At 45.7% G+C, this 22,176-nt stretch overlaps 1 protein-coding gene across 2 annotated transcripts in view; it reads right to left on the reverse strand.

Moving 5' to 3' along the window:
• Positions 1-22,176, reverse strand: part of fbxl6 (F-box and leucine-rich repeat protein 6) — a 59,257-nt gene that overhangs the window by 31,971 nt on the left and 5,110 nt on the right. For both annotated transcript variants that reach the window (XM_067968718.1, XM_067968725.1), the window contains exons 3-9: positions 21,511-21,669; positions 17,855-17,918; positions 16,388-16,519; positions 13,139-13,246; positions 6,565-6,678; positions 2,251-2,482; positions 936-1,176 (exon numbers count right to left, since the gene is read on the reverse strand). In XM_067968718.1, the coding sequence (XP_067824819.1) occupies positions 936-1,176; positions 2,251-2,482; positions 6,565-6,678; positions 13,139-13,246; positions 16,388-16,519; positions 17,855-17,918; positions 21,511-21,669 (1,050 nt within the window). The remainder of the gene's footprint in view (positions 1-935; positions 1,177-2,250; positions 2,483-6,564; positions 6,679-13,138; positions 13,247-16,387; positions 16,520-17,854; positions 17,919-21,510; positions 21,670-22,176) is intronic.

Genomic DNA, 22,176 nt, shown 5'->3' on the forward strand with positions numbered 1-22,176 from the left:
TGGGCCGATGAATGGCAGATGGAGTTTAATTTAGATAAATGTGAGGTGATGCATTTTGGTAGATCGAATCGGGCCAGGACCTACTCCGTTAATGGTAGGGCGTTGGGGAGAGTTATAGAACAAAGAGATCTGGGAGTACAGATTCATAGCTCCTTGAAAGTGGAGTCACAGGTGGATAGGGTGGTGAAGAAGGCATTCAGCATGCTTGGTTTCATTGGTCAGAACATTGAATGCAGGAGTTGGGATGTCTTGTTGAAGTTGTACAGGGCATTGGTGAGGCCACACTTGGAGTACTGTGTACAGTTCTGGTCACCCTATTATAGAAAGGATATTATTAAACTAGAAAGAGTGCAGAAAAGATTTACTAGGATGCTACCGGGACTTGATGGTTTGACTTACAGGGAGAGGTTAGACAGACTGGGACTTTTTTCCCTGGAGAGTAGGAGGTTAAGGGGTGATCTTGTAGAAGTCTATAAAATAATGAGGGGCATAGATAAGGTCGATAGTCAAAATATTTTCCCAAAGGTAGGGGAGTCTATAACGAGGGGGCACAGATTTAAGGTGAGAGGGGAGAGATACAAAAGGGTCCAGAGGGGCAATTTTTTCACTCAAAGGGTGGTGCGTGTCTGGAACGAGCTGCCAGAGGCAGTAGTAGAGGCGGGTACAATTTTGTCTTTTAAAAAGCATTTGGACAGTTACATGGGTAAGATGGGTATAGAGGGATATGGGCCAAGTGCAGGCAATTGGGACTAGCTTAGTGGTATAAACTGGGCGACATGGACATGTTGGGCCGAAGGGCCTGTTTCCATGTTCTAACTTCTATGATTCTATGATTCTAATTCCCTGTTGATGTGCTGAATGGCCTTTTCTCACTCCAGATCTTACATTTTTTTTTAAAGGAGACAACACTGATTAGCACGTCTATCGATGAATACCTGATAGCATCCAGCGTGACCTTTGTCCCAGCCAGGTTCAAGGAGTGCAGGACATGGTTCCCCTCGGTCCCTGCTAGGATCTCCATGGCTAGCTCAAGGTCCTTCTCTTTGTAGCACTGACCGGTCAGATCCAGTTCTTGCAAGGAATGCCTCCATTTTAATGCCATCTGCTCCGAGCCCTGTTTAGCCAGCAGTAGGTTGGTGGTGCTGCAGTAAAGTCCCAGGAACAGCCGCGCCAGGTCTGGAGTTGGAATAAGCAGAGAGTTCCATAAGAAAGCAGTTTAGTCCTTAAGCCACGGGCATCTCAATGTGAGAGAGGGGTTAGAAGTCAGGGGCTGTAATCTCAGTGAGGGGCTAGCTCGAGGTTCACTCTCAGGAATGCTCTAACATACTGCAGCAATCACCCCTGTGCTCGCTGACCTACATTGGCTTCCAGTCCAGCAACGCATTGATTTTAAAATTCTCATCCTTGTTTTCAAATCGCCCCTCCCTATCTCTGTAACCTCCTCCAGCTCCACGATCCTCTGAGATCTCTGCGCTCCTCTAATTCTTGCCTCTTGTGCATCCCTGATTTAAATCGCTCTACCATTGGCGGCCGTGCCTTCAGCTGCCTAGCTCTGGAATTCCCTCCCTAAACCTCTCCGCCTCTCTACCTCCTTTAAGACCCTCCTTAAAACCTACCTCTTTGAACAAGCTTTTGGTCACCTGTCCTAATACCTCCTTATGAGGTTCGGTGTTAAATTTTCTTTGATAATCGCTCCTGTGAAGTGCCCTGGGACGTTTTTCTATGTTAAAGGCGCTATATAAATGCAAGTAGTTATTGTTGTTTGATGAGAGTGTAAAGGGAGCTTTACTCTGTATCTAACCCGTGCTGTACCTGCCCTGGGAGTGTTTGATGGGACAGTGTAGAGGGAGCTTTACTCTGTATTTAACCCGTGCTGTACCTGCCCTGGGAGTGTTTGATGGGACAGTGTAGAGGGAGCTTTACTCTGTATCTCACCTGTGCTGTACTTGGGAGGGTTTGATGGGACAGTAGCTTTACTCTGTGTCTAACACATGCTGTACTTGACCTGGGAGGACCCAACAGAGCAAATAGGTGCTTTAGCCTGCATCTAAAACATGCTATAACTGATCTGGGAGTGCTTGATGATAGCAATGAGCTGGAGAAGTGTTTTATTTTGTAGTAACAACACCTTTCACATTAACCAAATAAATATAAATGAAATAGAAAGAAAATAAGAGTTCCCTAATCACATCACAAACACCTGGGCAGAGGGGTCACATAAAGAGTGGTCTCACAGAAACACATCCCTACCTTGACAGGGCAAAAGCTGTAATCCCGTTGAGGTGATCCGGTAACAACCTCGCAGGTCTAATGTCCGCAGCCTGGATGACAAGCGCAGCAACTTTACCAGAACTTCATCCGTGACCAGCGAGAACGAAGATGTGGCCAAGCACAACTCCTCCAGCTCAGAGAAACCGACCTCCGGTGAAACGATCATCGTGCAAGCCTTGGGGAACCAGGTCAGGTTCAGGAGTCTCAGCACCTGCAAGAGAGGAAGTGGTTAGAAGTTCTTGGTGTTTGGGACACTGAACGAGAGGTGATAAGGTCTACACTGTCAGTGGATGTTGCTGAGCACAGCAGAGAAGATCAGGGTACAAATATTGAACAGTCACTTCAAGGCCACTGTTAGCAGGTCACACTGGAGACCTGGAGCTCAAGGTGGTGTTCACCACAAGCTCAAACAGAGCGTTTTAACCCTTTCTAAACCATTGGCAAGGCAATATTTGGGAGAACTGGGCCTCTAACTTCAAAAGACCATTATGGGACTCAGAGAAGAATAACGAGAGTCATTCCAGAAATTAGGCCAGGACAACAGAATGGGATTCAATGTCAATAGAGGGTGGGGAAAAAATGTTAAATTTGGACATCATCAGAGGAATGGGGAGTTCGAAAGGTTGGGGGGTGGTGCCAATGTTTCAATGTAGGTCTGCAAGGATAGGGATGATGGGCGAGTGGGATTTAGTGCAGGATAGCGTATGGGTAGACAGGTGAACTAAAGTTTAGGGAGGGAGGAGGATCGGAGGTCAGCCAGAAGAGCACTGGAATAGTCAAGTCTGGAGATGACAAAGGCACGGATGAGGGTTTCAGTGGTATATGGGCTGAGATTCAGGTGGGCATGGATAATTTTACGAAAGGTGGAAGTAGGTAGTCATAGTATCATAATAGGTACAGCACAGGAGGGGGCCATTCGGCCCATCGTGCCTGTGCCGGCTCTTTGAAAGAGCTATCCAATTAATCCCATTCCCCTGCACGTTCCCCATCACCCCCTGTCAATTTTTTCCCCCATCAAGTATTTATCCAATTCCCTTTTGAAAGTTACTATTGAACCTGTTTCCACCGCCCTTTCAGGCAGTGCATTCCAGATCATTAAAACTCGCTGCGTAAAAATATGTTTCCTCATGTCACCTCTGGCTCTTTTGCCGATCACCTTAAATCTGTATCATCTGGTTATCGACCCTTCTGAAACTGCAAACAGTTTCTCCTTATTTACTCTGTCAAAATCGTTCATGATTTTGAACACCTCTATCAAATCTCCCCTTAACCTTCTCTGTTCTAAGGAGAACAACCCCAGCTTCTCCAGTCTCTCCACATAACTGAAGTCCCTCATCCCTGGCACCATTCTAGTAAATCTCTTCTGCACCCTCTCTAAGGCCTTGACATCCTTCCTAAAGTGTGGTGCCCAGAATTGAATAGAATAATCCAGCTGAGGTCTAACCAGTGTTTTATAAAGGTTTAGCATAACTTCCTTGCTTTTGCATTCTGTGCCCATATGCTTTTTTAACCGCCTTCTCAACTTGTCCTGCCATCAAAGATTTGTGTACATACACCCCCAGGTGTCTCTGTTCCTGCATTCCCTTTAAAATTGTACCATTTAGTTTATATTGTCTCTCCTCATTCTTCCTACCAAAATGCATCACTTCACACTTCTCTGTTAAATTTCATCTGCCATGTGTCTGCCCATCTCACCAGTCTGTCGATGTCCTCCTGAAGCCTGTTACTATCCTCCACATTAAAACTACATTTCTTAGTTTTGTGTCATCTGCAAACTTTGAAATTATACCCTCTATACCAAAGTCCAGGTCATTAATATATATCAAAAAGAGCAGTGATCCTAATACTGACCCCTGGGGAACATCACTGTATACTTCCCTCCAGTCTGAAAAACAACCATTCATCACTACTCTCTGCTTTCTGTCCCTTAGCCAATTTTGTATCCACGCTGCCACTGTCCCTTTAATCCATGAGCTTTAATTTTGCTAACAAGTCTATTGTGTGGTACTTTATCAAATGCCTTTTCAAAGTCCACATACATATCAACCGCACCACCCTCATCAACCCTCTCTGTTACTTCAAAGAACTTAAGCAAGTTGGTCAAACACAATTTTCCTTTAACAAATCCTTGCTGACTTTCATTTATTAGCCCATACTTTTCCAAATGCCAACTAATGTTGTCCTGGATTATTGCCTCTATAAGCTTCCCAACCACTGACATTAGGCTGACTGGCCTGTAATTGCCAGGTTTATCCCTCCCCCCTATTTTAGTCCTTGTGATGGAGAAAATATGGTGTTGGAAGCTCAGCTCAGGGTCGTATAGGACATTAAGGTTGCCAACAGTTTGGCTAGGAAGGCAGATGGATTTAATGACAAGCGTAGAGTTTGTGGCAGGGGGCCGAAGACAATGGTTTCGATTACCACAATATTAGCTGGAGGAAACTGTGGACCATCCAAGACTGTATTTCAGGCAAGCGGTCTGACAGCACAGGAACAGAGGAGGGGTCGAGATGGGTGTCATCAGCATATATGGAAAACAATTCCATCTCTCTCCAAGGGGCACCTGGTAGATGAGGAAATGAAGAATGAATCCTTGGGTGACTGCAGAGGTAATGGTGTGGGATTAGGAAGAGAAGCCATTACTGGAGATTCTCTGGCTGCGATCGCATTGATAAGAATGGAACCAAGCAAAGGCAATCCCATTGAGCTGGACAACGGAGGAGAGGAATTGGAGGAGGATGGTGTGGTCAACTGTGCCGAAGAAAGATTCAGGAGGACGAAGAGGGAAAATGCAGCACTGTCACAATACAGAGGCAGCCATTTTGGTGCTGTGGGAGGGATTCAAGCAGGGAGTTGTGCGAGAGATAGGCACGATATGGGAGTCTTCAACACATTCAAGGACTTTGGGAGAACAAAGTGAGGTTGGAGATGGGCTGTTAGTTTACAAGAACACAGGGGTCGAGGGAGGATTTTTATGAGAAGGGGGTGATGATGGTTTTGAAAGGGGGAGAGAACCACAGGATTAGAGTATACGAGTAGGAAATTCTTAGGCAGGATTAGCGACTGGAAGAATGTGTTACCTAGCCAGCAAAACGTGCGGAACAGATTGCCAGCAAAGGAGATTGATGTTGTGGCAATCAACTCACTTAAAATGAATTTTGGCTTAATAACAGGACTTCTATCCTTACCAATTTCCTCTGCCATTCCCTCTCCTCCCTGATGGCACTGACTCCTTGCTAGGGTGCACTTCCATAGGCGCCCTCCGGTACCATACCCAAATGAGTATTAGTCACACGTGAGGCTCACTGGCAAGGAAATTCAACCGTGGTTGGCGGGAGGCTGAGCCAGACCCAACAGGTCACTCGAGAGCAGGAACCGTGGCTGATTATTCCCACTCCTAAAACCGAGGAAGGCTGAGGCCAATTGTAGCCTCCCTACCCCCATCCCAACCAAGATAAGCCAACTCAAAACAGGCCAGGGATTAAACCTGGGAGCTTCCTGGGAGCAGATAATCAACAGCTGAGTAACAGAACATAACACGACATAAGTCAGTGCACATCGAATCATAGAATCTTACAGCACAGGAGGAGGCCATTCAGCCCACCGTGCCTGTGCCGGCTCTTTGAAAGAGCTATCCAATTAGTCCCACCACCTTGCTCTTTCCCTGTAGCCCTGCAATCTTCTCCCCTTCACGCATTTATCCAATTCACTTTTGAAAGTTACTATTGAATCGGCTTCCACCACCCTTTCAGCCAGTGGATTCCAGATCATATTAACTCGCTACGTTAAAAAAATTTCCTCATCTCACCTCTGGATCTTTTGACAATTATGTTAAATCTGTGTCCTCTGGTTACTGACCCTTCTGCCAGTGGAAACACTTTCTCCTTATTTATTCTATCAAAAACCTTCATGATTTGAATGCCTCTATTTAATCTCCCCTTAACCGTCTCTGCTCTAAGGCGAACAATCCCAGCTTCTCCGATCTCTCCACATAACTGAAGTCCCTCATCCCTGGTACCATTCTAGTAAATCTCTTCTGCACCCTTTCCAATAATGATCACCATAATACCTGTCTTTTTCAGTTTAAGCTGTAGTGATAGGATTTTGGAACACACAACGACAAATTTATCACATCTCAATCCACAACAGCCGTTGGGATAAATGAAATGTATGTGGATTCCTGGATAATGGGAAAGAAAAGACCACGTGTGCACAAACACACACACACACACACACACACACACACACACAAACACTAAAGGACAGGACATGGGGCAAACCCTCCTGAAATACCCGCAGCTTGGGACAGCCGGCCTGCAGCATCTCGATGCAGAACTGGAAGTAGGGGTTGGTCTGCTTGATTTCGGTGTTCACCTCCAGTAGCCGAAGTTCAGTGCAGCAGCCAGCCTACAGGACGGAAGCACAGGGAAAACAGGTGAATAAAGCAGGGAGCCGACTGGGAAACCCTCCACTCCCTCCGACGCCCCCCCACATCAGCCCGTTCCTCCTGTGAGCAAACTGTCGCCCAATATCGTCCACCTCGTGTAAAAAATGTCAAATAAAAAGGTGTCCGGATGCTCGTCAGCTAATCGGTCTGGAAGTCGGAACCCCTCGGGACTTCTTGCCTCCCCTTCAGTCTTCCCTTCCTGCTACATTACAACAGCGCTGGCACTATTTTGAAGACGAGTAGGGGAGTTCTCCCCGGTGTCCTGGCCAATATTTATCCCTCAAGCAACATCACTAAAACCAGCTATTTGGTCATTATCACATTGCTGTTTGTGGGACCTTGCTGTGCGCCAATTGGCTGCCGCATTTCCTACATCACAACAGTGACTACACTTCAAAAGTACTTCATTGGCTGCAAAGCGCTTTGGGACATCCTGAGGTCGTAAAATATATATGCAAGTTCTTTCTTTCTTTTACAGCCAACAGCCTTTTAAAGCCGAGGCTTTAAGTCACTTCATTACTATTTCCTGATCTGCCTCACATAGAAACATAGAAAATAGGAGCAAGAGTAGGCCATTCAGCCATTCGAGCTTGTTCCGCCATTCAATATGATCCTCTATCTCAATACCATATTCCCGCTCTCTCCCCATAACCCTTCATCCTTTTGTGTCTAGATATCTATCCAGCTCCTTCTTAAAAATATTCAGTGACATTTTTTTTATTGGTTCATGGGATGTGGGCGTCACTGGCGAGGCCAGCATTTATTGCCCATCCCTAATTGCCCTTGAGAAGGTGGTGGTGAGCCGCCTTCTTGAACCGCTGCTGTCCGTGTGGTGAAGGTTCTCCCACAGTGCTGTTAGGAAGGGAGTTCCAGGATTTTGACCCAGCGACGATGAAGGAACGGCGATATATTTCCAAGTCGGGATGGTGTGTGACTTGGAGGGGAACGTGCAAGTGGTGTTGTTCCCATGTGCCTGCTGCTCTTGTCCTTCTAGGTGGTAGAGGTCGCAGGTTTGGGAGGTGCTGTCGAAGAAGCCATGGCGAGTTGCTGCAGTGCATCCTGTGGATGGTGCACACTGCAGCCACAGTGCGCCGGTGGTGAAGGGAGTGAATGTTTAGGGTGGTGGATGGGGTGCCAATCAAGCGGGCTGCTTTGTCCTGGATGTTGTCGAGCATTTTGAGTGTTGTTGGAGCTGCACTCATCCAAGCAAGTGGAGACCTTTCCATTGCACTCCTGACTTGTGCCTTGTAGATGGTGGAAAGGCTTTCGGAAGTCAGGAGGTGAGTCACTCGCCACAGAATACCCAGCCTCTGACTTGCTCTTGTAGCCACAGTATTTATGTGGCTGGTCCAGTTAAGTTTCTGGTCAATGGTGACCACAAGGATGTTGAGGGTGGGGGATTCGGCAATGGTAATGCCGTTGAATGTCAAGGGGAGGTGGTTAGACTCTCTCTTGTTGGAGATGGTCATTGCCTGGCACTTGTCTGGCGCGAATGTTACTTGCCACTTATCAGCCCAAGCCTGGATGTTGTCCAGGTCTTGCTGCATGCGGGCTCGGACTGCTTCATTATTTGAGGGGTTGCGAATGGAACTGAATACTGTGCAATCATCAGCGAACATCCCCATTTCTCACCTTATGTTGGAGGGAAGGTCATTGATGAAGCAGCTGAAGATGGTTGGGGCTAGGACACTGCCCTGAGGAACTCCTGCAGCAATGTCCTGGGGCTGAGATGATTGGCCTCCAACAACCACTACCATCTTCCTTTGTGCTAGGTATGACTCCAGCCACTGGAGAGTTTTCCCCCTGATTCCCATTGACTTCAATTTTACTAGGGCTCCTTGGTGCCACATTTGGTCAAATGATGCCTTGATGTCAAGGGCAGTCACTCTCACCTCACCTCTGGAATTCAGCTCTTTTGTCCATGTTTGGACCAAGGCTGTAACGAGGTCTGGAGCCGAGTGGTCCTGGCGGAACCCAAACTGAGCATCGGTGAGCAGGTTATTGGTGAGTAAGTGCCGCTTGATAGCACTGTCGACGACACCTTCCATCACTTTGCTGATGATTGAGAGTAGACTGATGGGGCGGTAATTGGCTGGATTGGATTTGTCCGGCTTTTTGTGGACGGGACATACCTGTGCAATTTTGCACATTGTCGGGTAGATGCCAGTTTTGTAGCTGTACTGGAACTGTTTGGCTAGAGACGCAGCTAGTTCTGGAGCACAAGACTTCAGCACTACAGCCGGGATGTTGTCGGGGCCCATAGCCTTTGCTGTATCCAGTGCACTCAGCCGTTTCTTGATATCACGTGCAGTGAATCGAATTGGCTGAAGACTGGCTTCTGTGATGGTAGGGATATCGGGAGGAGGCCGAGATAGATCATCCACTCGGCACTTCTGGCTGAAGATGGCCTCCACAACCTTCTGTGGTAGAGAATTCCACAGGTTCACCACCCTCTGAGTGAAGAAATTTCTCCTCATCTCAGTCCTAAATGTCCTACCCCGTATCCTGACACTGTGACCCTTCATTCTGGACCCCCCCCCCAGCCAGGGGAAACATCCTCCCTGCATCCAGTCTGTCTAGCCCTGTCAGGATTTTATATGTTTCAATGAGATCCCCTCTCAATCTTCTAAACTCGAGTGAATACAGGCCGAGTTGACCCAATCTCTCCTCATACAACAGTTCTGCCATCCCAGGAATCAGTCTGGTGAACCTTCACTGCACTCCCTCTATGGCAAGTATATCCTTTCTTAGGTAAGGAGAACAAAACTGCACACAATACTCCAGGTGTGGTCTCACCAAGGCCCTGTATAACTGCAGTAAGACATCCTTGCTCCTGTACTCAAATCCTCTTGCAATGAAGGCCAACATACCATTTGCCTTCCTAACTGCTTGCTGCACCTGCATGTTTGCTTTCAGTGACTGGTATACAAGGACACCCAGGTCCCTTTATACATCAACATTTCCCAATCTATCACCATTTAAATAATACTCTGCCTTTCTGTTTTTCCTTCCGCAGTGGATAACTTCACATTTATCCACATTATACTGCATCTGCCATGTATTTGCCCATTCACTCAACTTGTCTAAATCACCTTGAAGCCTCTTTGCATCCTCCTCACAACTCACGATCCCACCTAGTTTAGTGTCGTCAGCAAACTTGGAAATATTATATTTGGTTCCTTCATCCAAATCATTGATATATATTGTGAATAGCTGGGGCCCAAGCACTGATCCCTGCGGCACCCCACTAGTCACCGCCTGCCATCCCGAAAAAGACCCATTTATTCCTACTCTCTGTTTCCTGTCTGTTAACCAATTTTCAGTCCATGCCAGTATATTACCCCAATCCCATGTGCTTTAATTTTGCACACTAACCTCTTATGTGGGACTTTATCAAAGGCCTTCTGAAAATCCAAATACACCACATCCACTGGTTCTCCCTGATCTATTCTACCAGTTACATCCTCAAAAAACTCCAGTAGGTTTGTCAAACACGATTTCCCTTTCACAAATCCATGGTGACTTTCTCTAATCCCGTTGATATTTTCTAAGTGTCCTGTTATCACATCCTTTATAATAGACTCTAGCATTTTCCCTACTACTGATGTTAGGCTAACCAGTCTGTGGTTCCCTGTTTTCTCTCTCCCTCCTTTTATAAATAGTGGGGTTACATTTGCTGCTGTCCTGACTTGTGACCCTTCCACCCGGGCTTCTCAATTCAGAAACGTGTGGTGAGCTTGTGATCTCAAACGGGCGTCAGTGTATGCCAGAGGCAGAAGCCTCTTCGTTCAAAGGAAATGGGGCTCAAGAGGCGAATCACCCCACAACCTCCTTGTCCACACATCTCTGCAGCTGAATGGTGGGTGGTGCTGGCAAAAGGCTGGGAGTGGGAACCCTGCCCAACCCACTCTTGCTTGGGAATAAAGAAAAAAGAAACTTGCATTTATATAGTGCCTTTCACTACCTCGGGATGTTACATGTACTTTACAGTCAGTGAAGTACTTTTGAAGCGTAGTCACTGTTGTAAAGTAGCGAAATGCGGCAGCCAATTTGTGCACTGCAAGGTCTCACAAACAGCAATGTGATAGTGACCAGGTCATCTGTTTTTTAGTGGTGTTGGTTGAGGGATAAATATTGGCCAGGACACCGGGGAGAACTTCCCTGCTCTTCTTCGAATAGTGCCGTGGGATCTTTTACGTCCACCTGAGAGGGCAAACAGAGCTTTGGTTTGACATCTCATCCGAAAGACGGCACCTCCGTCAGTGCAGCACTCCCTCAGTACTGCACTGAAGAGTCAGCCTAGATTATGTGCTCAAGTCTCTGGAGGGGGACTTGAACCCATGATCTTTTGACTCAGAGGCTACCACTGAGCCACAGGAATGATGAATGGTGCTGACCAGAGGGCTCAAAAAAGAGGGTGATGAAAGAAAAAACAGAGGGGAAAAAAACATTTATGATAATCACAAAGTAAAGTAACATCCACCATCGTCCTTTAACGATGCAGACTATTATAATAATGCATTGAACAAGTGCGGCTAATGTAAATCAGACAGACTCGATTGGCCTCTCAGCCTAGTCAGCCACCTAAATGTAACAGTACCCCTGCTTGTACTCTGGTGGTGAAATCCAAGTACGCCATGTAGTATAAGAACGCAAGAACTAGGAGCAGGAGTAGGCCCTAGGTCCCCTCGAGCCTGCTCCGCCGTTCAATAAGATCATGCCTGATCTTTGACCTCAACTCCACTTTCCCGCCCGATCCCCATATCCCTTGATTCCCTTAGAGTCCAAAAATCTATCGACCTTAACGACTCAACATCCACAGCCATCTGGGGGATAGAATTTCAAAGATGCACAACTCTCTGAGTGAAGAAATTCCTCTCATCTCAGTCTTAAATGTCCGACCCCTTATCCTGAGACCATGCCCCCTAGTTCTAGACTCTCCAGCTAGGGGAACAGCCTCTCAGCATCTACCCTGTAAAGCCCTCTCAGAATCTTATATGTTTCATTTTTCTAAACTCCAGCGAATATAGGCCCATTCTACTCAATGTCACCTCATAGGACAACCCTCTCATGCCAGGAATCAATCTAGCGAACCTTCGTTGCACTGCCTAAGGCAAGTATATCCTTCCTTAGATCTTTGGAATTTGCTACCACAGAGGACTGTGGCTGCTTAGTCGTTGAGTATATTCGAGGCTAAGATAGATAGATTTTTGGACTCTAGGGGAATCAAGGGATATGGGGATCAGGCGGGAAAGTGGAGTTGAGGTTAAAGATCAGCCAAGATCTGATTGAATGGTGGAGCAGGCGCAGGGAGACATATGGCCTACTCCTACCCCTATTTCTTATGTTCTTAGAGAAGGAGTCCAAAAATGTACACAGTACTCCAGGTGTGGTCTCACCAAAGCCCTGTAAATTGCAGCAAGACTTCCTTACTCTTGTACTCCAACCCCCTTGCAATGAAGGCCAACATATCATTTGCTTTCCTAATTGCTTGCTGTCCCTGCATGTTAACTTCTTGTGTTTCGTGTACAAGGACACCCAAATCCCTCTGACCACCAACCTTTAATAGTTTCTCAACATTTAAAAAGTATTCTGTTTTTCTGTTCTTCCTACCAAAGTGAATAACCTCACATTTCCCCACATTATACTTCATCTGCCACCTTCTTGCCCACTCACTTAATCTGTCTATATCCCTTTGCAGACTCTGTGTCCTCCTCACAACTTACTTGCCCACCTAGCTTTGTATCATCAGCAAACTTGGATACATTACACTCGGTCCCTTCATCTAAGTCATTAATATAGATTGTAAATAGCTGGGGCCCAAGCACTGATCCTTGCGGCACCCCACTAGTTACAGCCTGCCAACCTGAGAATGACCCGTTTATTCCTACTCTTTGTTTTCTGTCCGTTAACCAATCCTCTATCCATGCTAATATATTAACCCCAACCCCATGAGCCATTATCTTGTGTAACAATCTTTTATGTGGCACCTTATAGAATGTTTTTTGAAAATCCAAATATACTACATCCAATGGTTCCCCTTTACCTACCCAGTAGATTTGTCAAACACTATTTCCCTTTCATAAAGCCATGTTGACTCTGTCTAATCATATTATGATGTTCTAAGTGCCCTGTTTACCATGTCCTTAATAACGGATTCCAGCATTTTCCCGACGACTGATGTCAGGCTAACTGGCCTGAAGTTCCCGGTTTTCCTTCCCTCCTTTCTTGAATAGCGGGGTTACATTTGCTACCTTCCAATCCACGGGGACCGTTCTAGAATCTGGGGAACTTTGGAAGATCACAACCAATGCATGTACTTTACATACACAGGTTCAGCAGAATTCTTCCCTCCCCCACTACAGTCCAAGCCCTAATATAATGGGCTCCTATATCTCAGCCCTCGATGATGTGCCTTACCACAATGGCGTTGAAAATGTTGTGCAGGCGACTGTTGTACGTCACACAAAGCTGTTTGAGGTTCGACCCTGCTGCTTCGAGAAAACCCACAACAGCTGCCGTGTCAACCTGGAAGGAAAAGGCAAACAAAATAGGAGTTGAGACTCAATAAAACAGATTCCTGGCTTTCATTTAGGAACAGGAGTAGGCCATTCAGCCCCTCGAGCCTGTTCCGCCATTCAATTATTTCATGGTTGATCTGTTTCTTAATTCCATCCACCCGCCTTGGTTCCGTAACTCTTAATACCCTTGCCCAACAAAAATCTATTAATCTCTGTTTTGAAAGCTCCAATCGACCCCCAGCTTTGGGGGTGGGTTGAGAAAAGAGTTCCAGATTTCCACTACCCTTTGTATGAATGTCAAACTCACTCGTCCATCAGGGAAAAGAGTAAGGGAATGGAACTAATTGGATAGCTCTTTTGAAGAGCTGGCTCAGGCACGATGGGCCTAATGGTCTCCTCCTGTGCTATACCTACTACGATACTATGAACTCTACCTCTCCACCTTCTTCAGCCCCTCCACTGCCATTTTGCATTTTTTTTTTCCTCTTTTGCTTTTTCTTTTACATTTCGGTTTTGCTCTCTACCTTGTCTCTGCTTCCTTCCTTTTCTGTTGCTTTCCATTGAATTTCTTTCCATTTGATTTTATTAACCAGCACAAAAAAATAATGAAAGGACAGTCTGGTTGAGCTTGAGACAGTGACCGAGGAGGGGGTTGGAATGGTGGCAAGGGAACAGGGCTTGCGGCAGAGGTAAAATGTGACGGCTTTATTCTTCCTGATGTTAAGAACATAAGAAATAGGAGCAGGAGTAGGCCATACGGCCTCTTGAGCCTGCTCCGCCATTCAATCAGATCATGGCTGATCTTCAACCTCAACTCTTCTTTCCCACCCGATCCCCATATCTCTCGATTCCCCTAGAGTCCAAAAATCTATCCATCTCAGCCTTGAATATATTCAATGACTCAGCATCCACAGCCCTCTGGAATAGAGAATTCCAAAAGATTCACAACCCTCTGAGTGAAGAAATTCCTCCTCATCTCAGTCTTGAATGGCCGACCCCTTATCCTGCGATTATGCCCTCTAGTTCTAGACTCTTTAGCCAGGGGACATTTTCTCAGCACCTACCCGGTCAAGCCCCCTCATAATCTTTTATGCTTCAATGAGATCACCTCTCATTCTTCTAAACTCCAGAGAGTATAGGCCCATTCTACTCAACCTCTCTTCATAGGACAACCCTCTCATCCCAGGAATTAATCTAGTGAACCTTCGTTGCACCGCCTCTAAGGCAAGTATATCTTCCTTAGATGAGGAGACCAATGCTGTATGCACTACTCCAGGTGAGGTCTCACCAATTCCCTGTACAACTGTAGTAAGACTTCCTTACTCTTGTACTCCAACCCCCTTGCAATAAAGGCCAACATGCCATTTGCTTTCCTAACTGCATGCTGTACCTGCATGCTAACTTTTTGTGTTTCTTGTACGAGGATATCCAAGTCCCTCTGAACACCAACATTTAATAGTTTCTCACCATTTAAAAAATATTCTGGTTTTCTATCCTTCCTACCAAAGTGAATAACCTCACATTTCCCCACATTGTACTCCATCTGCCACCTTCTTGCCCACTCACTTAACCGGTCTATATCCCTTTGCAGAATGGGAAAGTTGTGACTCATCCAATGCTGAATATCACTCAAGTAATCTGACAACACATGGGCAGTGGAGGGGCTGAAGGAGGTGGAGAGGTAGAGTTCATAGTAGGTATAGCACAGGAGGAGACCATTCGGTCCATCGGGCCTGAGCCAGCTCTTCAAAAGAGCTATCCAATTAGTTCCATTCCCTTACTCTTTCCCAATAGCCCTGTCAATTTTTTCCCTTCCAGTATTCATCTAATTCCCTTTTGAAAGTTATTATTGAATCTGCTTCCACCTCCCTTTCAGGCAGTGCATTCCAGATCATTACAACTCGCGGAGTTAAAAATATGTTTCCTCGTGTCGCCTCTGGCTCTTTTGCCGATCACCTTAAATCTTTGTCCTCTGGTTACTGACCCTTCTGCCACCGGAAACAGTTTCTCCTTATTTATGTGTCATTGGCATACATGTGGAAGCTGACTCTAAGCCTGCAGAAGATGTTGCCAAGGAAAAGGAAATTCCTAAGGACAGATCCTTGGGGGATGCTGGAGTTCAAGATTCAGGAAAGAGTAGAGAAACCATTCCTAAAGATACATGGCCTTTATTCAGATAGGTAGGAGACAAATGATGCAGGTGTAGGGGCAGTTGTGTTTAGGGAGAGAATTCCAGAGCATGGGACATCAAAAGCAAGAGGATAGTTCATTGAAAGGGTGGGCCACACAGTGATCTAGTGGAGATGAAAAGTATGGCAGAGGTGCTTAACAAGTATTTGGCCCCTATAGTTACAGAAGAGGATGGAGAAAGGATTGCATGAGTACCGCAGAACAACTAATATTAAAAAGAAAAAAGTGTACTAAAAAGGTCACTAGATTTAAAGATGAATCATCAGGCCCTGCAGGCCTACACTCCAAATATTGAGCGATGAAAGTTAGTGATCAAATAACACACATACTAATCACATCGTAAATTAACAAGAATCTTTGGAAATGGGAATTGGAGGGCGGCCAATCTTATACCCCTGTCCAGAAAATGGAAAGGGTTTAGGCGGGTAACTCATATTAGTAATAGGAAAACTGCTAGAAATCATAGCAAGGGATAACATTGTCTGCACTAATTGGTGAATCGATAACAATGTGGCATAAACTTAGGATTAGTAATAAGAGCATGAAAGGGGAAATTAGAATTTATTTTTCCACGCAAGAAAATATGGAGTGGCCATTGGAGCGGAGTCAACTACATGCCACATTGGTCAGGGTGCCAGTAGTCGTCCAGGGCACCCACCTGAAACTGGCGTTAGGCCGACTGCCTATGCACATTGGGGGCCTAATGCCCATTTCAGGCCCCTTTCCGAAATTAATTTGCAACTGACCACAGCACGTTGCGGTCAGTTTTCTCAGGTGCACAGCAGCCAAACCCAGTGGTCCTTAAATCAAGTTTGACAAAGAAAAAATAATAAAGGGAGGGTACAGGAAAAGAACTAGCACCAGCCCAGGTATAATAGGCTGACTGAAGCCCCTTTCTTGTTCAAATTGGTACAATTGTGCAATAGCTGGAGTGTAGATTCACAAGTAGCCCTCTTACCACTGAATACTGCAGATTTAAACTTTCCAGCTTCTGGCAATGGGTGGCCAGCGCCTCGAAGACATCAGATGTGACACCAGTGCAGTTAGTCAGTCGCAAGGAGACTAACTGAGGGCACGACTCAGTGATGGCCTGAAAAGAGAAAAACAGTAACACCGATGTGTAGAAAGACTGGAATAACGGTGAGACCTGGAACTCTACTCTAAAATCAAACAGGATGAGGCGATGCCAGCTGGAACTGTGTGGGAAGTGAACTCAAAGTTAGGGATGTTAATGCTACCGAATGGAACACTTCCCTGTAATTTACAACCTACCTCAGCATTAAGCGTTGCAGGCCAGGTAAAGGATAGAACAGATGAAAATCCCTTTATATCGAGCATTCCTGTCGTGTACAGCACAGGGTAAAGCTCCCACTTCTCTGCCCCATTAAACATGCCCAGCTGTGGGTGCAGCAAAGTAAAGCTTCTTCCACAATGTATCTTAACCACAACTGCAGAACTGTACCGTAGTGAATTTTCCACCACCAACACCTTTATGTCCTCTGAGTAAAAATTCCCATATACAAACAGACAGTCTGTGCCTTTGACTTCTTTAAATACACACCCTTTTGCCAGCAAAGTGGATTATTATTACCCATTTTTACCTAGGCTACAAGGGAAGAAAACAGATCAAATTTACACAAGAGCAAAGGAATGTACAGGTGTGGAAAAGATTATTCTAACTGGTTCTAGCGTGTTTAGAATCATAGAATGATACATAGAATCATAGAATCATAGAAGTTACAACATGGAAACAGGCCCTTCGGCCCAACATGTCCATGTTGCCCAGTTTATACCACTAAGCTAGTCCCAATTGCCTGCACTTGGCCCATATCCCTCTATACCCATCTTACCCATGTAACTGTCCAAAATAGAATCATAGCACAGAAGGAGGCCATTAGCCCATCATGCCTGTGCTGACTCTTTGAAAGAACTGTCCAATTGGTCCCACTCCTCTGCTCTTTTCCCCGTAGCCCTTCAAAATTTTCCTTTCAAGTATTTATCCAATTGCCTTTTGAAAGTTACTATTGAAACTACTTCCACCATCCTGTCAGGCAGTGCATTCCAGATCATAACAACTCGCTGCATAAAAACATTTTTCCTCGTCTCACCTCCGGCTCTTTTGCCAGTTACTTTAAATCTGTGTCCTCTGGTTAATGACCCTTTGACCACTGGAAACACTTTCTCCTTATTTACTCTATTAAAACTCCTCATGATATTGAACTCCTCCAACAAATCTCCCCTTAAACTTCTCTGCTCTAAGGAGCACAACCCCAGCTTCTCTTGGCAAACTTTTCCCTGACATTTGGGGTGACAGGGGATTAAAGAGTCAGCATCAGTGGATATTCCTTAGAATATTATTTTAGGAACAGTACCAAAAACAAATTGCTAATCCGACTGGAGAGCAACCCTCGAGCGTAAATCTTACCTTCATGGTGTAACTCACTAGATTGTTCCAGTGGCAGAGGGAGAATTCCCGAAGCTGTGAAAACCTGCATGTAAAAAAAAATGCAGACAAAATCAGTTTGTAACTTTTACCACAACTTCCAGCCTCGAGGACTGACTCCTTCAGTTTTGAAAAGTGCCTGTGTTGGTCGTCTTAATGGTGGGGGAATGATTCTCCGCTGCCACCCGTAGCCCCTGAACTCTGAGAACCCACGCCCATCTCGATGTTAAAGCTGTCGGCCCAGGTGGTCACAATGAAACGTTTCTGTGCCATGAGTGGGGGTGATGGCGACCTTCCATTTCTTGGCGCCTTTAACTGGAAAACCACCCGAGGGGGAATTGGAGTCCGGGCCAGGAGGGAAGAGAGTATGTGGGCTGACTGAATGCTTTGTCACGGTAACGTGTTTTAAATGGGAGGAGAGGGAGGTTTAGAGTTGAACCTCCATAAATTTGAGCTCATCCAAAACCCTGCCGCCCGTATCCTAACTCGCACCAAGTCCCGTTCACCCATCACCCCCTGTGCTCGCTGACTTACAATGGCCCCAAGTCCGGCCAAGCCTCGGTTATAAAATTTCTATCCTCGTGTTCAAACCTCCAAGAACTCTGCATTCCTCCAATTCTGGCCCCTTGTGCATTCCCGACTACGCCCCACCACTGACAGCCATACCTTCAGCTGCCTAGGCCCTGAGTTCTGAAATTCCCTCCCTAAACCTCTCCCCCCTCTCTACCTCTCTCTCATTCTTTAAGACGCTCCTTAAAACCTACCTCTTTGACCAAGCTTTTGGTCACCTGTCCTAATATCTCCTTCTTTGGCTCGGTCAATTTTAGTCTGATTATGAAGCACCCTGGGAGGTTTTACTACGGTAAAGGTGCCAAATAAATGCACGTTGTTGCTGTTGTTGTTGGAAGGGTGGAATTCCAGAAAGTAAATCCCAAGTATCTGAAGGTACAGCCTCCAATGGTGGGGCGAAGGGGGTGGAGAGATGCATCACAGGAACAGAGAATTTGTGGGGAACCTTCGGGCTGAAGGAGGTGGTGTGGAGCAAGGCCGTGGAGGGATTTAACAATGAGGATTTTAACTTGTGGCACTGGGGGAGAATAGGGAGTTAATGTAGGTTAGATAGGAGGGGGCTATGAGCAAGTGACACAGAGTGGGACAAGGTATATGCAACAAGCGTGTTGGGCAATTTGGAGTTTACAGTGGGCGCAGAAAGGAGAGTGTGGGAGGAGTCGAGTCCGAAGGTGACGAAGGCATGTATGAGGATATCAGAGGAGGAAGAGCAGTACACCTCCTGCCACACCTAAATGAGGGCTTCTACTGACTGAAACCATGCATTAAAGCACAAGACTGGCCACCATAAGATGTCCAAGAACTTCAATACCATTGGGTTCTTGGTCACTATGTCAACAGGTACACTTTCGAAAATGAAACATTGACAAAACTCATCCATACATTCTAAACGTTAAATATTCTAAAGGCAAAGCTCGGGAAATGTGCTTAGTTATGGAACTATTCCAGCTTTAAAAATCTTAGAATGTAACAAATTATTTTTGTCTTATTATTTCAGTTCAATTCTGCCATCAGTACTGCAAGGTTTAAAGCTTTCTCTCCTTCAGTATAGAGCAAATGGAAACCAACCTGACAAAGGTAAAACTGCACCATCTGCCAGTGTCAGCTTGGCTAAGTTGGTAGTACTTTCACCTCAGAGACTTGAGCACTTGATCCAGGCTGAAACATCAGTTCAGTTACTGAGGGAGTGCTGTACTGTCAGAGGTGCTGTCTGTCAGATGAGATGTTAAACCAACTTGCCTTCTCAGGTGGATGTAAAAGACCTACAAACCTGCAGGACTACGGACCAAGTGGTGGAAAGTGGAAATAAGCTGGATAGTTCGTTTCGACCAGCACGGACACGATGGGCCAAATGGCCTCCTTCCGTGCCGTAACTTTCTACGATTCTATCTCATGGCACGATTCGAAGAACAGCACGGAGCGTTCTCCCAATACCCAACATTTATCTGTCATCCAACACCACCAAAACATATTAACGGGTCATTTGAAGCTTGTGTTGTTATGTGCAAATTGGCTGCCGTGTTTGCCCACAAAACATAAGAGACTGCACTTGAAATTCATTACCTCTGAAGTGTTCTAGGACACGCTAAGGTCATGAAAGGTGTTATATAAACACAAGTTCTTGCACCCTCTGTAAACTTGAGATCATCCAAAAGTCCCGTTCACCCAGTGCCCCCTGTGCTCACTGACCTACATTGGCTCCCGGTCCAGCAACACCTCGATTTTAAAATTCTCATCCTGGTTTCCAAATTCCTCCATGGTCTCGCCCCTGCCTTTCTCTGTAACTTTCTCCAGCCCTACAACCCTTTCGTTATCTTAAAGGCCTCCATCAGGTCACCCCTCAGCCTTCTCTTTTCTAGAGAAAAGAACTCCAGCCTGTTCAGCCTTTCCTGTTAAGGATATCCTCTCAGTTTTGGTATCATCCTTGTGAATGTTTATTTGCACCTTCTCCAATGCCTCTATATCCTTTTTATAATATGGAGACCAGAACTGTTCACAGGACTCCCAGTGTGGTCTAACCAAGGTTCTGTACAAGTTTAAAATAACTTCTCTGCTTTTCAATTCTATCCCTCTAGAAATGAGCCCCAGTACTTGGTTTGCCTTTTTTTTTAAATGGCCTGATTACCCTGTGTCGCTACTTTTAATGATTTGTGTATCTGTACCCTGAGATCCCTCTGCTCCTCTATCCCATTTAGACTCTTATTATCCAAACAGATTGTGGCCTCCTTATTCTTCCTACCAAAATGCACCAGCTCACAATTATCTATATTAAAATTCATTTGCCAATTACATGCTCATTCTGTAAGTTTATTAATGTCCTCTTGCATTTTGACACATTCTTCCTTTATATTAACTACACCCCCCAATTTGGTGTCGTCTGCAAATTTTGAAATTGTGCTTCCAATTCCTGAATCCAAATCATTAATGTAAATTGTGAACAACAGTGGTCCCAGCACCGATCCCTGTGGAACACCACTTCCCACCTTCTGCCAGTCTGAGTAGCGACCTTTAACCCCTACCCTCTGTTTTCTGTTTTGTAGACAGCTTGCTATCCATTCTGCTACTTGTCCCCTGACTCCACATGCTCTGACCTTAGTCATGAGTCTACTATGCGGTACCTTATCGAAGGCCTTTGGAAAATCCAAATATATTACACCTACTACATTACCCTTGTCTACTCTTTCTGTTACTTCTTCAAATAATTTAATAAGGTCAAGCATGACTTTCCCTTCTTGCTGACCACTCTTTGTTATATTTTTGTTTTCTAGATGTTTTTCTATTACATCTTTGAGTAAAGATTCCATTATCTTTCCTACCACCGACGATAAGCTAATTAGTCTATAGTTCCCTGGACTTGTTCTATCTCCCTTTTTAAATATAGGAATCACATCAGCTTTCCGCCAGTCCTCTGGCACTATTCCCGTTAAAGGCACTATATAAATGCAAGTTATTGTTGTTGTTGACCATTGCGGCAGCTGACCTCACCTGAAAATACCACACATCAATCCCCACCCCATCCCAATTAAAAACAACCAGCTGGTTCCTTTGGCCATCAGACTCATACGAACCTGTTGTCTCTCAGCCAGGTGAGGGTGTTTTGGATTTTTCTCTGAATTGGAGGTACCAGTTTCTTTCCAGGTTCCACCCAGCAATAGGAGACTGTAACCTTGTGCCAGAGTCTGGGGTTGGCAGCAGCTCCATACCACAGGTGACACACACGGGCCATCCTGTTTAAAAAAAGAGAGGACGAGAAGATCAAGTCACACGTACACGCAGCTTGAAACCCAGGGTGGTAATCCCGAGATTGTGGTGGAGGAGATTTCTGCTCTGTCTCACCATCCAAGGCTTCTGCGACAGCACCTCCCAAACTCGCGACCTCGACCACCTAGAAGGACAAGGGCAGCAGGCGCATGGGAACAACACCACCATCCAAGTCACACACCATCCCGACTTGGAAATATATCGCTGTTCCTTCATCGTCGCTGGGTCAAAATCCTGGAACTCCCTACCTAACAGCACTGTGGGAGAACCTTCACCACACGGACTGCAGCAGTTCAAGGCGGCGGCTCACCACCACCTTCTCAAGGGCAATTAGAGATGGGCAATAAATGCTGGCCTTGCCAGCGACGCCCACATCCCATGAACGAATAAAAATAAATTATAGGGCTCAAGTTTCAAATCGATGGGGTTAATGGTGATCTAAGGAGGACGTATCATCAGTAGTGGGATAATGA

This window comes from Heptranchias perlo, chromosome 2 (assembly GCF_035084215.1).
Source record: "Heptranchias perlo isolate sHepPer1 chromosome 2, sHepPer1.hap1, whole genome shotgun sequence".
Taxonomy (NCBI): Eukaryota; Metazoa; Chordata; class Chondrichthyes; order Hexanchiformes; family Hexanchidae; genus Heptranchias; species Heptranchias perlo.